This window comes from Opisthocomus hoazin, chromosome 5 (assembly GCF_030867145.1).
Source record: "Opisthocomus hoazin isolate bOpiHoa1 chromosome 5, bOpiHoa1.hap1, whole genome shotgun sequence".
NCBI lineage: Eukaryota > Metazoa > Chordata > Aves > Opisthocomiformes > Opisthocomidae > Opisthocomus > Opisthocomus hoazin.
The window spans coordinates 81,121,534-81,138,869 of NC_134418.1; the positions used below are offsets into that span (position 1 = coordinate 81,121,534).

Sequence of the window (17,336 nt, forward strand, 5' to 3'; positions counted from 1 at the left end):
AGTCTCCCCTTGCAGCTCGTGCTGAAGACCATGGTGAGGCAGGTTGTCCCCCTGCAGCCCATGGAGGTCCACAGTGAAGCAGATCTCCACCTGCAGCCCGTGGAAGGGATCCCACACTGGAGCAGGGGGATGCCTGAAGGACGCTGTGATCCCGTGGGGAGCCCACGCTGGAGCAGGCTCCTGCCAGGGCCTGCGGATCCATGGAGAGAGAAGCCCACGCCAGAGCAAGTTTGCTGGCAGGGCTTGTGACCCCGTGGGGACCCACGCTGGAGCAGCCTGTTCCTGAAGGACTGCACCTCGTGGGAAGGACCCACGCCGGGGCATTTCATGAAGAGCTGCAGCCTGTGGGAAGGACTTATGTTGGAGAAGTTTGTGGAGAACGGTCTCCCGTGAGAGGGACCTCACGCTGGAGCAGGTGCAGAGTGTGAGGAGTCCTCCCCTGAGGAGGAAGGAGCGGCAGAGACAACGTGTGATGAACTGACCGCAGCCCCCATTCCCCGTCCCCCTGCAGCACTTGGGGGGAGGAGGGAGAGAAGCAGGAGTCAAGCTGAGCCCCGGAAGAAGGGAGGGGTGGGGGGAAGATGTCTCATAAATTAAACTTTCCTTTTCTCCCCCAGTTCAGTCTGTTTTGCCCGTGACAGTGATTGGTGAGTGATCTCTCCCCGTCCTTGTCTCGACCCTGGAGCCTTTCACCATATCTCCTCTCCCCTGCCCAGCTGAGGAGGGGCAGCGCCAGAGCGGTTTTGGTGGGCACCTGGCATTTATCCAGGCCAAACCCAAACAACGCGCCTGTCTGGGTAACGCAGAACAGCAGCTGTTGGGCCTGGAGAGGACAATAAAGCAACCCACACCAGCTCCCACTCGTGCAGGGTGCACATTCACAGCCTCCTGCCAGGCCGTCTACACCAGCATCCGCCCTGCCAGCAGGTAAAACAGAATCACAGAATGGTGGGGGTTGGAAGGGACCTCTGTGGGTCACCCAGTCCAACCCTCCTGCCGAAGCAGGGTCACCCAGAGCAGGCTGCACAGGACCTTGTCCAGGCGGGTCTTGGGTCTCGGTTGCACCTTTGCCCCCCAGCACAGCAACCCACTGATTTTCTCCTTCGACCCCTGCTCAGGCTCTGTGTTTACTCCTCCCTGCTCAGCTGTCGCCTGCCTGCTTTTCACCGAGCAGCCCGCGAGCGCAGTGCCTGCCCGCACCGTTCCAGAAGGACGTCCCGGCGCCGCGGGTGGGTTTGGAACGAAGCCAGGCGACTTGGCCCATCCCCGTCTCCAGCTCCCGCTTTCAATAACGTCTCTGTTGCGCAACGCCGCACCAACGTACCGGCGGGGAACCCCGCTTCCCACGGCCCTCGGTGCCAGGGCTACCCGCAGTCAGAAATACCTGGGCAAACCACGCTTTTATTTTCTTTACAAAGGCAGCGCAGCGTGCGCCTGTACAGAGCTGCCTCCCAGCCACCAAACCGGCGGCCGCCCGGCCGAGCAGCGCCTTCGCTCCGCGGAGATTCACCTCTGCTGCGGGGAGGCTGACCGCCTTCGCCGACCGGCCGCGGCGGTGCCAGCCGCAGCTCGCGCAGGCTTTCGGGATTCCCCGCTTCTGAAAGCGGTGATGCCGGCCAGGCCGTCGCTCTGCTGGATTTGGAAAGCTGCTCCGGGTTTTCTTGCGGTGCGGTTCCACGCCTCCGCACGCAGGCTGCGGGCCGGCACTCGGGTAACAGCGCTGAGGTTACACGACCCTTTTTCCCTGCTCAAAGCAAGCGGGTATTATTCACTGTGAACATTTCCCACAGACTAAACCCAGCGGGCACAGCAAGCAGCCTTGCTGCTTTCCATTTTCTCCCGTAACACAATGGCCAAAGGAGCATCCCCAAGACCCACTGTAGGCAACGAGGCAGGGCTGCTTCATTTCACCCGTGTGTGAACATTTTACATTTGCAGCTGAAGGCTTTATGCCAATTACACATCTCAGCTGTGGGTATCTGCCACACAGTTTCTTATTTAATGGAACAGAAAAGAGTAGCAGTGGGGTCTTTCCCAGTGTAAGACATGAAACCGACCCCTGCTACTACAAGTCACAAGCAAAAGCAGAGCTAATGTCAGGGGGTTTTTACAGTCGCTTATTCCCGCAGTTTCTAAACCGCAGTCTCAAACTCCTGAAGCATTTTCAAATCTAAATTCTTGCCACAGCTACTAAAAGATGAGGTTTCTGGTCTCTGGCATTGGGTATTTCTCAGAGGCACCACCTCCTGTCACGTTTCCAGTCGCGGATCCCCCAGCCTGTCCCGCGCCCTCGGGGCTCTGCGCGGAGCCGTGTGCGGGGCACGCAGGGGAGCCAGAGCTCAGCAGCCGACAGCAGGGACGAAAGTGCGATGCGTGCTGCAACACGCACCGAGAAGACCGAGGTTGCACCACTACAAAACACCAGCCCCCGCTACGCATATATTGAAAAAACCACGAAGAGGCGTAGATTTGCGATGGAATCTGGTGACTGCAGTCCCAGTAGAAGTCAGCGTTCTAACCCTGGGCTGCGCAGTGCCCGGCAGCCCCCTCCTTCAGCATTGTCCTTAAACACAGACATCTGACTCATGAGAGGAAATAATAGTATCCATAACTTTACCTTCTAGAAAAACACAGTGGAAAATTGCTTTTTGTTTCCTTTTGGAGACACAAACCGCCTAAAAAGATTAAGAAGTAAAACTGCAAAAACTAGCAAACCTATAAATTCCAGCTTTTTTCTTTGCTAGATACTGAAGTTTCCGGGTTGGTTCGGTTATGAAAGCTTCCAAACACAAATCCTGTGAATTACCTAGACTAAATGCTTGGTTTGCAACAACAAGAAAAGAGCAAGATTGTGAGGAGATGTTTAACCCTCTTTAGTCACGCTGATGGAAACACTCATCAAGCCTGCCATCGCATTTCTAGCCCTTGCCTCCTGGGGGGGGATTTCGTTGCGCAATGAGGTTTATAACTCCACGGTGAGGCAATGTAGGGGAGGCTGAACGCGTTCAGGTGCTAAGGAAATGTGATCCGGGGCCTCTCCTGCTCCAGCTGGCTGGTGATGAGGGCTTCTCACAGATAGGTCTAGGCAGGGGCTGGGCAATACTTAACCTTGTTTTGCAGTTACTTGAAGTTCCTAGGGAAGGAGCGATTCCTCTGCAGCCCCCTTCTGAAGGTTTCTGCCCATGTAAGAGAGGTAACAATCAGGTTTTTCACTTATTTGCAAATGATATGGCTGTGACAAAAGACTGCTTTAATAAATCTTTCTGGTTTAGTGTCTTTTCAAGTGTGAGCTGGGTAGTTTTCCTCCTCAGGCAGCCCAAGTAAAATGCTAATTGAGGAACTGCCTTCAGAGAAACCTGGCAGAACTTGCTCTATGTGGTGCCTGTTAACTTGAAATTCTGCTTTTGATAGTTGCCTGTCAACAAGCAACTCTGCGTAGGTTTCCCAAAGGAAAAAGAGGTTTTCCCCATCCCTGCTGATGGGGAAGACAAGGCATTGTGTTCCTCTCTCCTTGATGAAGATTATGATGGCTCCATGTTAACTACAAGCAGAAGGGCCTCTTGGGCATCTACGGTACTGAATGATATCAGAAATATTCAATGTAGGAAGAAGGTAGCTCCCACTCTCATAAAAATAAGTCCTCTGAAAGCACCTAGAGCTAGAGGCTAGACTGGGACTTGTAAGATACCTTGTCCATACATGCTATCAGCTGGAAAAAAAGAAGAAGAAAAAAAAACCTAGATGAGTAGCAAAATACCTGTCTCCTCAATGCAGGCTGCAACTCTGCTGCAGGGCAGGTTCCTGTTTGAAGCCCTTCTCTCTGCAGGGATCTACTCCTCTTCCTCCTCCTGCCTGTGGTAAGGGTGGTCTCGAGCTCTTCTTGAAGGAGAACTGCTGCCTGTGAGCTGAAAACTGCACAGCAGCTTTTAAAAATCAGCAGCATTCCTGAAGTTAAAGACTTCAGGCTTGGTGGTTGTAAGGTGGAGGGGTTTTTCAAAATGGGCTGGAGAAATACCACCCAGATACAGCAAAGTGCCGCAGAGAAAGCTTCCCTCCCGTTTTGATTTTGTGTAGTTTCTGCTGTAGAATACATACAGTTTGGACTCTTTTGTAGCTTAAAGGAGCTCTTCTTGAGGGGTTTGTATTCCCCAGGAATGTCCTTTATTCAGGGCGAATTCAGCCATTTTTGTAGAAGAAAGCCATTTCCTTTTACACCGAATCAAAGGTTTGTGTGTCTAAATTTCTACTGCGAATGGACAGTGGGGTCTATGGATTTGTGGTTGAAAAAAGCTTTTCGCTCTTCTCCCAGGATATATTAATGATATTTACACTACGTGTTGTGTTGGGGGTGGGTTCTGTTGTGTGGGTGCGGTGGGGTTTTTGTGGGTGGGGTTTGGGTTTGTTTTTCTTTCCCTGAATAGTTCACACACTGGTAAGGCTCTGGACCTGGAGAGCTTTTAATACCGAGGTGCTCGGAAGTGCTTCAGCACGGTCCTGACTTCCCAGCACTTGGAGATGCAAGGAGGGCAGTGCCAGTCTGGGGTGAGGAGTCACCCGGAGGACTGACAGCTCAGCAAACCTCGACCTTACAGCTCAGGTTCTGCTTCTTCCTTGATGATGTTACCTACTTATCACGCTCCCTTTGAAGTTACTGCGTTCTGTATTTGGCTTGGGGTGAGAAAAACCAGCCATGAGGCCGGCTCCTAACGCAAGTCCTTTGAGTGTCGGGGTTCTGCCCCCAGTAGCCAAGGACCAGATGCAGAAGTGGTTTTGTCCTCTTGTTTGGTTTTTTAGCCGTGCCACAACTCACCTGCTGTTCATATAAAACTAATCCTCAGCCCTTTCTGAAATGCCTGGCCTAATGCACGCGGCTGGTGCCGTGTCCAGCACAGACGTGGCTTTCCTTCGGGCTGTGCCGCAGGCTCCCGCGCCCCCGTTCCGTGGGCTGCCCGCCCGCCGTGGAGAGGGACAAGGCTCGGGGCTCTCCAGAGCATGAGGAGACTCGCAGCTGCGCTCCTGAGCTCTGGAGCTGGCTGAGGACACTGTCTGTCTGTCCTCCCTGCGGAGCATGAGCCACCGCACAGAAACAAACTCCCAATTTGTGAAGCCAGAAAGAGGAAGAAAGAGAAGTGTTTAGCACAAGTTAGCATAATTTTCTGTGGAAGAAGTCTGACGTTTGTCTGTGCTCCAGAAATCTGGTGTTTTATGCTCAAGTGCCCCTGGGGTTAAAACCTTGGGGAGCAGACGTGGAAATCCAGCCCATAGCCCTGGGCCCAGAGCAGCAGATCTAAGCTGTCCTGCACACTGGTATCGTCAATATATAGAGCATCTCCTCTGTGTTGTCTTCTCCTGACTTTGGAGGAAAGCCTGCTCAGCTCTGAGAGCACAGAGCCCTCGCTGCGGGTGGGGAAGGACAAACAGCCCGCTGAGCTCAGGGGTAGCCACCATGCCTGCTAGCTTCTCACCTGGTCGGTCTGTGTATGGTTTCACCTGGCAGAAAACGTGCTGGCAACCTGAGGCAGCTCATCCACCAAGGAAAGAGGTGGAGATGGGACTGCAGCCAGATTTTATTAACCTTCTACACTCTTTTCAGCAGATGGAGTTTCTGACTCTTGACTAGAGTTTGTCCTTATCCCACCACAGACGCATCCACGCGCGTGTACGCAGATGGTGCATCATACCCTTGACGGGGCTTGACTGGCACATGAACAGGATTTAGCTACTGGGAGACTTAGTTGAACCCAAGCTCGAGGTCCCCTGCTTTCCTGCCTTCCTCCTGGCCGTCGTGAAAAAGGATAGAAATGCTCTGCTTACTCTGAGGAGGACTGTCAAGGAACTGGCTGACATTCCCAAAGCTTCAGTCCTCACTATGGTTAAGTTCAGCTCTCTTGGAATAGAAGAGGTTAGGTTGGGTGGGAGCTCTGGGGGCCGCCTGGTCCAACCCTTGCTCATGGCATAACTCATCTCAAAGCCAGGCCAGGCTGTTGGGCTCTTGTCCTGCTGAAGTATGGAGATTCGCCCTCCTCGCTGGGCAGCCTGTTCCAGTGTTCCCCCACTCTTCCTGGGGGGAATCTAGGAAGTTGAGGTCAGTGTGGTGCTATCGCCTTCGGGGTTCCGAGCCTCAGACCAGCAGGTTGGTTTGGTGTAGGTTAACCAAAAGGTAGTGCTCCCTCTGTGAGATGCAAAGGTAATTATGGCTCGGCTTCTAGGCTACTGCAAACAGGTTCTGTTTGTTCAAGCAGGATTTCAGATGGAGCTCACCTGGAAGCTCTGCGCGGCTGTAGGCAGTTACCTGGGCCAGGTGCCCCTGGCAGCAGGTGCCATGGCATGGGGTGCTGCCCCACTGCCTGCCCACCCATCCCGTGGTCGCACCGAGCGCCTGCGTGGCTCTCTGCGAAGCAGCCTGGCCAGGGGCTGCCATGTCAAGTACTGCTGCAGGATTTTAACATGCCTTGAAGAGGGCAATCAGCATGAGGCTTTAATGAAACATGCCTCCACTTTTCCTTCGCCCTCCACTCCTTGCAAATAAGCAGTTAGGACAGTTGGCCTGATTAAAATTAGTTACGTTCTAGTTAATTGGATTAGGAACTATTAGGAATTATTTGGTAGATACACCGGAATGCTGTGCTGCCATTCAGTGTGACCTGGACAAGCTGGAGAGTTGGGCAAAGAGGAACCTCATGAGGTTCAACAAGAGCAAATGCAGGGTCCTGCACCTGGGGAGGAACAACCCCAGGCACCAGTACAGGCTGGGGCGGACCTGCTGGAGAGCAGCTCTGTGGAGAGGGACCTGGGTGTCCTGGTGGACGAAAGGTTGACCATGAGCCAGCAGTGTGCCCTGGCTGCCAAGAAGGCCAATGGCATCCTGGGGTGCATTAGGAGGAGTGTGGCCAGCAGGACGAGGGAGGTTCTCCTTCCACCCTACACTGCCCTGGTGAGGCCCCATCTGCAGTACTGTGTCCAGTTCTGGGCTCCCCAGTTCAAGAAAGATGAGGAGCTACTGAAGAGAGCCCAGCGGAGGGCTACGAGGATGGTGAGGGGACTGGAGCATCTCTCCTACAAGGAGAGGCTGAGGGAGCTGGGCTTGTTCAGCCTGAAGAAGAGAAGGCTGAGAGAGGACCTAATATATGCTTATAAATATCTGCAGGATGGGTGTCAGGAGGATGGGGCCAGACTCTTTTCAGTGGTGCCCAGCGACAGGACAAGGGGCAATGGGCACAAACTGAAGCAGAGGAAGTTCCAGCTGAACATGAGGAAGAACTTCTTCACTCTGAGGGTGACGGAGCCCTGGCACAGGCTGCCCAGGGAGGTTGTGGAGTCTCCTTCTCTGGAGATATTCCAGACCCACCTGGACGCGGTCCTGTGCAGCCTGCTGTAGGTGACCCTGCTTCAGCAAGGGGTTGGACTAGATAACCCATAGAGGTCCCTTCCAACCCCGAACATTCTGTGATTCTGTGAACTGGTTATTGCCAGAAACCTGACTTCTCCAGGGGAGAGCAGTGCTGAAGAGGAAAATGTTCTGCCTCAGACGTTGCGTGGTGGAACAAGCAGGCACCAACACCCTGTGCTGGGCACGGACAGTGCCGGACTGGACGGAGCACCCTGTGCCCAGCGTTGCTGGGCCTGTGTGTGAGCAGAGCAGCCAGCAGAAAAATCACAGAGCTCAAAAAAGGGGCTCAAACGCCCTGCGTGGCTTTGCCGCAGAGCGAGATACGGTCTGCTCTGTTACATGTGTTGCTATGAATTAAGCTTAAGATTTCTTGCCCAGCTTGCGTCCCGAGCTTTACTTCTGAAGGCGGATTGTGTTTGCAACGAGGATCGTTATGAACTTTCCGTGACCCATTTTCCTAGATACCTTCTGTGGGTTTTTGCACAAGAGGACATGAATATGTCAAGCGTAATCACCATACCTGAAGATTAGGTAATCTTTGATATCTATCGATACCTTCTCCATCCCCAGGTTCAGGATTGTGCCTTAATCGGTTCAGTGAAGACTCTTGTGGAAGAGCAGCACAGCAAAGGACCCGCTTTGTACCTGCCTGTGGGCTCTGAGAAAGGTCCGCTGCAGCTCGCCGCCCGTCTGCCTGCTCTACTGCACTGTCCTTTCCGACAGCGGTTCTGCTCCTGATGGAAGGGCAAAACGTTACCACGGAAGTCCCGGCAGCCCTAAAGCGCCTGGCCAAGTACATAGTGCGTGGTTTCTACGGAGTGGAGCACTCCCTGGCCCTCGACGTCCTGATCCGCTACCCCTGCGTGAAGGAGGATGACTTGCTGCAGTTGCTCAAGTACGAACGCAAGCAACTGCGCGCCGTGCTCAACACGCTCAAGGCAGACAAGTTTGTGAAGCTGCGTATGCGGGTCGAAACGGGGCCTGACGGGAAGAGCACAAGGCACAATTACTATTACATCAATTACAAGGTGCTGGTGGACGTGGTGAAATACAAACTGGATCACGTGCGCCGGAAAATAGAAGCGGATGAGCGGGATTCGACTACCAGGTCCTCTTTTAAGTGTCCGTCTTGCTCCAGCACTTACACGGACCTGGAGGTCAATCAGCTCTTTGATGTGTTTACAGGTACGTTCCTTACCTTGCCTGTTGGCTCTTATCTTGAAGAATAACTCTGAAGGCACAAAACTAGCTCCTACGCCAACTTGGCAATAACAGCATTTTTGTTAGGATATACTTCTTGTTTGTGGGTGGACAAAGGCCTGGGACAAGAGAAGCTGAGGTGACGGTAGGAGTAAAAGCTCTCTGTGGAACAGGCCAAGTAAGACGGAGGGATCTTGAATATACGAGCTGGGGCTGGGAATCTGATTTCACACGTCAGCTTTGCTAGGAACAAAGCGCTTAACCTGGGTCGAGATTGCTCACCCAGGTCTCATGGGTCCCACTGCCTCATACAGCCATGCAAATACAGCCCTCCCCTCGCTCTGCTTGGAGTTTGTCCGTTCATCCGTCCGTGTTCCGCTCTTCTGGTCGGAGGGGTGGACGAGATGGCAGCGTGAAGGAGTGCTGCCGCTCCTGTGCTGGGAACGGGGAAGCTCGGGATCCTCCCGGGGCAACACAACACGTTCGTAGCGGAAGGGGCATCGCAGCTCGTGAGTTTCTCTTCTCTGAAATCAAGATGACCAAACGGAGAGTGCTCTCAAAATGAGTGAAAACGGCATCACATTGCGATGCGTCGCTCCAGGCGCAGCTGCTGTGGTCACATCTGGGTCGTGGTACCGGGGAAGGGCCCCGGAGCCCAGGAGAAGGAGCTTCTCGCTGTGAAATGCCGCAGGTGAGGTCAGCGCACCGACCGCTGGCAGAGATCGCCCCGGGGGTCTAAAAGGAGGGGCTTCGTCGAGCTACTGAAACGCAAGCGTTGAGGCTGGTGATGCGCTTCAGCAGAAGGTGCTTTTTAATTTCAGGTTTTGCTTAAGATAAAAACATAGGATTTTTAGCATATGCTTTGACTCTAAATGAGTCTTTTTGAACTTCAGAACTCTGAACAACTAAAACCAGATGCTATTTGTACTCAGAAATGTCTTTTTTTCCTTATATTATGAACTAAGAAAAAGATGAGATCAGAGAAGATAAAAATAACACTTACTGTCCGATGGTACTCTGTGTCTAGCCAGCTTAGTTTTCCCCCTCGATACAGACATTTCTCTCTTGTGTAGCAAGTGTGTGAATGTCAGTCCTTTTCAAAAGAAAAAAAAGAAAAAAAATTGGCTTGCCTTTGTAACTTGGGTTCCCCTTGTTAATGTGAACACGGGGGTACAGTCAGAACGTTTTGATAACTCTCTGGGCTGTGGATTTCTTAACAAGGTACCTGCTCATCTGAGAATTCCCGATTTGGATACTCATGTTGCAGAGACGTTCCGCTGCACTTACTGCAACACGGAAGTAGAGGAAGACGCCTCGGCCCTTCCGAAGCGCGACGCTCGAACCTTGCTAGCAAAATTCAACGAGCAGATTGAGCCCATCTTCGTGCTGCTGCGGGAGACTGAAGATGTTGTTCTGCCGTACGACTTGCTGGAGCCTCAGCCAACAGAAATACCAGAGTTATCAGAAAGGTATAAACATAACCTGAGAAATTCTGATCAACACAACCCCCCCCAACATCTTTCCAGTTGTAAAACCTTTGAAACGCTGATCTCGCGACCTAGTTTCTGCTGTTTCGCTGCGTTCAGTACTGCCGGCTGCTTCATGAAGCAACTTGTAATATCAAAGGCATCCTAAATCATTGTTATGCATTTATAGCTTTATTTTTGCAACCTTTTGTATTTTAAAGAGTAATTTTACAGATGCCTCCTTTGGCTAATGTGTTCGTAGCGCTGCCTGTGAACAAGTGAGGTTTCTGCATTGGCGTGCTCCGTCCCACAGACGAGACCACGCACAGGGCAATGGTTCAGAATCGCTTGCCTCTGCGATGAGGTGCTGGGGAATGCAAATTGGTTTAACACAGAGCGCTCGTTAAAGCCAGTCTGCTGACACAACAGCTGCTTTTTTGCCTTTTTTTGACTGGGAGTTGCAGGGGGAGGGGGTCTTGCCTGTATTTGACCTGTTCAAAATGGGTGATGTTTCATCCAGCTTTGATCAGAAGGTGGGTTCAAGCGTGCTGGAATCCTGCAGCCGGCCTGAAAAATGGGCCACCAGAAGTTCCTCTTCTGGCAATATGTACACCCAAAACTTAGTTATTGAAGTCCAAGACTCGGAGCCCAAGAAGAAAACAAGAGAAAAAGCAACTAAAGAGCAACCGATCTGGATGTCGGAAAGCACCGTGGAAAGAGCAACAACAGCCACCAGCAACAGTGTTGGTAAGTTTGAAGCATAAGCAAATATGTAAATTCAGCAGCCTTACTGCATTTAAACACAGATTTCCTACTGACAGTCCAGTGAGCTTGGTTCAGAATACAGAGTAATGCTTCACTTCTGCACTAGCAGCTACTGGAGCTTAGTCTTCAGGCTGATTCAGCTAGTGTTCCTTAAGCCAGAGAATCACAGAATCATTAAGGCTGGAAAAGACCTCCAAGACTAAGTCCAACTGTCCACCCAGCACCACCATGCCCACTAAACCATGTCCTGAAGTGCCACATCTACATGTTGTCTGAACCCCTCCAGGGATGGGGACTCCACCACTTCCCTGGGCAGCCTGTTGCAATGCCTGACCACTCTTTTGGTATTGAAATTTTTTCTAGTATCTTATCTAAACCTCCCCTGGCGCAACTTAAGGCCATTTCCTCTCATCCTATCACTAGTTACTTGGGAAAAGAGACCAACACCCACCTCACTACAACCTCCCTTCAGCTAGTTGTAGAGAGCGATAAGGTCTCCCCTCAGCCTCCTCTTCTGCAGACTGAACAGCCCCAGCTCCCTCAGCTGCTCCTCATAAGACTTGTTCTCCAGACCCCTCACCAGCCTCGTTGCCCTCCTCTCCAGCCCCTCAATGTCTTTCTTGTAGTGAGGGGCCCAAAACTGACCACAGTACTCAAGGTGCAAATAGATAGGTCACGTACCAGGTACGGAAGCTTTTGTCTGTAACCACGCAGTAACATTAGTGGTAATCTTTAAAGGGGAAGGCTCTTAGAAACATCTGCACTTTCAAGAGTTCTGAAATGTCAGTAAAAAAGATCCAGAGCAGGAAAAAATAATTTCTGTAGGATGCCTGTGGTAGGTGGTAACTGTTGATACCTCTAACATTTGATACTGTGTATTAGGAGTAAATGCTTCTGAAGAAACTGAAGAAAGCGTTAAGGAAACTGTCACGGACAATGAAATCATCAAGACTCTTCTGATCCATGAATCCAAGTCATCATCCAGCACGGACCAGGCTCCTGTTGTCCCTGGCAAACTGGCCAAGTCAGGCAGAGATACCAGTGAGTCTGAGGAGGAGGCCAGCCACTCGGGAGGGGAAGCAGCAGGCTTCAAATATGAGGAGGAGCAGGAGACACGAGGTCCTGTTTTAATGGTAGCCGGTCAGCCTCGCTCATACGGTGAAGTCAGTGAAAATCCAGAGCTCGTGTCTCTCATGACAACCGAGGAGAAAGAAGCTTACATAAAAGTAGGACAAGAAATGTTCCAGGCTGTCTATGAATAAACGTTACTGTATGCATATGCAAACTTGTCTAGAATGGTGAAGGCTTCTTTTGAAATAAGACAGTTTAATAGTTTATGTTCCTTAATGTTTACTAATGAAGGGTTAAGTTTTGTTTGAACTCCTTGCTGTTATGCAAGACAGTAATCCTGTAGTAAGTAACTATAGTGCAAAATGCTAGCACTGTAGCAAAAGCAACCCAAAGTTTCTATGGGTTTTCTGTTGTCCGAGTGCTTAGATGTTGTGAATGCTGTGATTAGTTTTGAAGTGTGCATCATTTCAGGGTGCAGTGGGATCTGATTAAAATAAAGTTTCAAAAGCAATGCTGCAAGCTGTTGTAAGAAATTGATTATTCCCCCTTCATCCCAGAAGTAGCAGATACTTCCAGTAGTGAAAAGGAGTCAAAGCCCAACGTGATCTGGTTTTGCTCCATACCAGTACGCTCTCTTGTTCCATTAGGTCCCTTGTGCCAGACAGGTGCTGTGTAAGGGAAGAGCTGTTACTGAGTTGTGCTCGCTCTAGAAGAGAACCAGCTATGGCCTCTTAACTTTCATTTTCAAAATAATCATCTGAATTCTTTGCACACATTGCTCTACAGAACCATCTCTGAAGTGCTGAACTGTGCAGTGGATACTGGACTGTAAAATACAACATTCATTTTGGTCCACAGCGGTGAGGAAGAACAAAATGGGTCAAGCAGAAGACTGCTTCTCATATCTGTCACACACTCTCCTGTAAAAGCAAGATCTTCTCTACGGGCACTAGAAAAACCCATTCCACTGGAACTGCACTCCACATGAGTAGGACTGGCATCAGGAGATAAGAGAGAGTTTAACTTCTTCAGCAGGTCTGCTGTTTGTGCCCTTTGTGCTGTTTGTAGCCTACTTTCATTATCTGTTGCTCAAACCGAAACACACTGGAGGTTCCCTCTAGAATATTAGCAAACTTTTTTTTATGGAAAGGGTGGCTGAAAATTGCATGGGTTGCCCAGAGAGGTTTTAGAGTCTCCTACCTTGGAGATACTGAAAAGCCACCTGGGCATTGCCCTAGGCAACCAGCTCCCAGTGGATTGAGAGCAGGGGGTTGGACGACCCACCAACCACAATGACACTGTGAAGAAAGGGTAGAGAGAACTTGGTGCTCTCCTTTATCCTGGACTGCATCCCCAGCCGTGTGGCCAGCAGGTCAGGGAGGGGATTCTGTCCCTCTCCTCCACTCTGGTGAGACCCCACCAGGAGTCCTGCGTCCAGCTCTGAAGCCCTCAGCACAAGAATCACAGAATGGTAGGGGTTGGAAGGGACCTCTGTGGGTCATATAGTCCAACCCCCCCCCGCCGAAGCAGGGTCGCCTACAGCAGGCTGCACAGGACCGCGTCCAGGCGGGTCTTGGAAATCTCCAGAGAAGGAGACTCCACAACCTCCCTGGGCAGCCTGTTCCAGGGCTCCGTCACCCTCAGAGGGAAGAAGTTCTTCCTCATGTTCAGACGGAACTTCCTGTGCTTCAGTTTGTGCCCGTTGCCCCTTGTCCTGTCACTGGGCACCACTGGAAAGAGTCTGGCCCCCTGCTGCTGACACCCACCCTTGAGATATTTGTAAGCATATATTAGGTCCCCTCACAGCCTTCTCTTCTTCAGGCTGAACAAGCCCAGCGCCCTCAGCCTCTCCTCATAGGAGAGATGCTCCAGTCCCCTCACCATCCTTGTAGCCCTCCGCTGGACTCTCTCCAGTAGCTCCTCATCTTTTTTGAACTGGGGAGCCCAGAACTGGACACAGTACTCCAGATGAGGCCTCACCAGGGCAGTGTAGAGGGGAAGGAGAACCTCCCTCGTCCTGCTGCCCACAATCCTCCTAATGCACCCCAGAATCCCATTGGCCTTTTTGGCAGCCAGGGCACACTGCTGGCTCATGGTTAACCTGTCTTCCACCAGGACACCCAGGTCCCTCTCCACAGAGCTGCTCTCCAGCAGGTCCACCCCAAGCCTGTACTGGTGCCTGGGGTTGTTCCTCCCCAGGTGCAGGACCCTGCACTTGCCCTTGTTGAACCTCATCAGGTTCCTCTCTGCCCAACTTTCCAGCCTGTCCAGGTCACGCTGAATGGCAGCACAGCCTTCTGGTGTATCCACCACACCTCCCAGTTTTGTGTCATCAGCAAACTTGCTGAGGGTACACTCTAACTCTTCATCCAGGTCATTGATGAAGAAGTTGAACAAGACTGAGCCCAGTACTGACCCCCGGGGGACACCACTAGTTACCAGCCTCCAACTAGACTCTGTGCCGCTGACGACAACCCTCTGAGTTCTGCCATTCAGCCAGTTCTCAATCCACTTCACCGACCACTCATCCAGCCCACACTTCCTCAGCTTCCCTAGGAGAATGTTATGGGAGACTGTGTCAAAAGCCTTGCTGAAGTCAAGGTAGACAACATCCACGGCTCTCCCCTCATCTACTCAGCCAGTCATGCCATTGTAGAAAGCTATCAGATTGGTCAGGCATGATTTCCCCTTGGTGAATCCATGCTGACTACTGCTGATAACCTTCTTTTCCTCCACTTGCTTGATGATGGCCTCCAGGACAAGCTGCTGCATCACCTTTCCCAGGATGGAGGTGAGGCTGACTGGCCTGTAGTTCCCTAAGAAGGACATGGAGCTATTGGAGCGGGGCCAGAGCAGGCCACAGCAATGATCAGAGGGCTGGAGCACATCTTCTGTGAGGAAAGGCTGAGAGAGTTGGGGCTGTTCAGCCTGGAGAAGAGAAGGCTGCAGGGAGACCTGTTTGCAGCCTTTCAGTGTTTAAAGGGGGCAGATTTAGTCTAGATAAAAGGCAGAAATTCTTTACTCTGAAAGCAGTAAGGCCCTGGTACAGGTTGCCCAGAGAAGCCATGGCTGCCCCATCCCTGGAAATATTCAAGGCCAGGTTGGACGGGGCTCTGAGCAATCTGGTCTGGTTGAAGATGTCCCTGCTCACTGCAGGGGGGTTGGGCTAGATGACCTCTGAAGGTCCCTTCCAACCCAAAGCATTCTATGATTCTGTGAAAGTATGACCGAAGAAAAACCCCTTCAGTGCACTGTTCATACATGCTAGTCCAGGGCAAGAATTCAGGCATGGTGTGTGCTAATGCTATTTGTTGAGGTTAGAGTTTAATGATTTACCATATAAACTAGATCTGTCTCAAGTATACACAAATCTTCTTGTTCTAATTTATGCAAATGTCCTCTTTTAGGTCTACTGAATAATTCTTGTGCTAAGTTAGCAATTAAAAACTTTAAATTTTGTTTCACTTTCACAGCTTTGCCTTTGTTGCAATACATTTCCTCTGTTCTCAGTACTGTGAAGTTTTTTTCTGCATAGAGTATCACCATGAGTTTAAAGCCTGCACAGGAACTATGCTGTTTTCAAACCTTTCGATACGCTTTCAGCTTTAGAGATGAGAGGCAAGCAATTGTAATCTGGCATTTCAAAGTCCACTCATAAAACCTGGAGACATTTGAAACAAACAAACTAAAAAAAGAAATCACAGAAGAATCACACACTCATTTTATTCAAACTTCAGGCACATTTAGGCTTCACTGCCACTAGACTGTCTCCCGCAGCATATAGCCATATTATTACGCTAACCTCAAAACGAAGACAAGCCTGAATCAAAGATAACCATTGCTTTTCAACTACTTTGAGAAAAACCTTGTGTTTGTTTCAGGTAAGCAGGACCTCTATAGTGCAGCAGATATGCTGAATAAGCTATTTCTAGCTCAATGTTATGACTTACTGCTTTTAGCAACTCTGATCTGAAAAAGCAAAGAAAATTTTTGTTGGTTCAAGTTTTCTTATCTACTTTTCTACAATCCTAATTCCGCCTTTTCCGTGAGACATCATTGGGTGCTAACTGGTTTTTTAAACATTAACTTTAATTGTACTTTCCTAAATTCCCTCTTTTCTACATGAAAACCCTTTACAAAGTCAAACACTTTAGGAACAAATTCTATAGGCTTGCAATTGCAGCAATTATAAGTATTACATGTGAAAGGACACTAAAGTTTTCAGACAGGTTTATCCCTGTGCATACTGAAAGTGCCAAACAGAAAATGCAGAAAAATACAGACTGTTTCTGCAGTTAATGACAAACCAAGGGTAATTACTTCACCTCAGATAAATGTGCTGATAGAAATGACTTCCACAAGGCCATGAACAGGAACTACTTTTCTTTTTTAACAGACCAGCTATACTTAGTCTATAAAGGCAACATGTAGGCATGTACTGTGTCTACACCTCATATTTGTAGAAGTGGGAGAAACCCGGCGGGACAAGAGTCTCTTGTCCCAGGAAAATTAGCAGTGTTTCTCTGATGAGGAGTAACAAAGAGCTACAAGCATGTCAAGGCTTAAAGTCAGTTAACATCCAACAACAAACTCTGCATACCACTCTAAGCCAGAGGAAAGTTCTTCAAAAGACAAATGTACAGACAAATCCAAACTTTATTTAAAACTACCATTTTGAACAATTTTAAAATTACCAAACAAGTCACAATAAAAAATAAAAAAAGATCAAGACAGAAAAAGAACAGTGCAGCAAAACTGAATAGAAGAGGATTCAGTTCCAGCTGTTGAGACTGCCACAGGCAGAAGTTAGCATACCTGTCCTATGAGGCAGCGTGTCAAAAATTTTACATGTTTATACACTTCCAGAATTCTGGGAAACTAGTGCTGATCTTCCATATGCATTTGTATATGTGGAGTTTATAAATGCAGATATCTTCAGCTTATTCTCATGCACTTTGAGCTCCAAAAGTTTCTGTAAAATAAGAGTACACTCATTATTGTCTAACAACAGACAATGTGCGTGGGGCGGCACTCTTCGCCAGACCGTCCCCACCCCGGGCATACGCCTCTGCGTTCACCAAACTGCCACGACAGACTCCTGCTGGCACAGTGATGGTAAGCAGAGGGGTGGTGATGGGCAGTGAACGAAATGGAAGATGCATCTTCCTTCACACTCTGTTCTGGAAAACCTCTATGCTGTCACTGCAGCTCCATTAAGAAAAAAAAAAAAAGCATTTTCATCAGCTGGTACTGTTTGAAGAATTTCTGCTATGCTAGCAGAAAACTGCCACCGTCAGAATCCAATTCATGCATTTCTACATGCCAGTACTACAGTGGAGAACTACAAGCCTAACAACAGAACAGAAGCCTCTAATACCACAACTTGTGTCACAATGTCAACATTATATTAAAAAAGAAAAGTTTCTTTGACCTGCATTACCATT

At 49.9% G+C, this 17,336-nt stretch overlaps 2 protein-coding genes across 16 annotated transcripts in view; one reads left to right on the forward strand and one right to left on the reverse strand.

The window, feature by feature from the left end:
• Positions 1-8,127: 8,127 nt before the first annotated feature.
• LOC104334908 (general transcription factor IIE subunit 1) lies at positions 8,128-12,083 on the forward strand. Its single transcript, XM_009940583.2, has 4 exons — positions 8,128-8,575; positions 9,858-10,059; positions 10,577-10,803; positions 11,704-12,083. Exons 1-4 carry the CDS (start codon positions 8,128-8,130, stop codon positions 12,081-12,083), a joined length of 1,257 nt encoding a protein of 418 aa, XP_009938885.2.
• A 4,447-nt stretch (positions 12,084-16,530) lies between these two features.
• The window catches only part of PCM1 (pericentriolar material 1), a 42,526-nt gene continuing 41,720 nt past the window's right edge, over positions 16,531-17,336 (reverse strand). For all 15 annotated transcript variants that reach the window (XM_075421890.1, XM_075421888.1, XM_075421903.1 and 12 more), the window contains one exon: positions 16,531-16,864. In XM_075421890.1, coding sequence (XP_075278005.1) covers positions 16,839-16,864 — 26 coding nt within the window. In that variant the 3' untranslated portion in view covers positions 16,531-16,838. The remainder of the gene's footprint in view (positions 16,865-17,336) is intronic.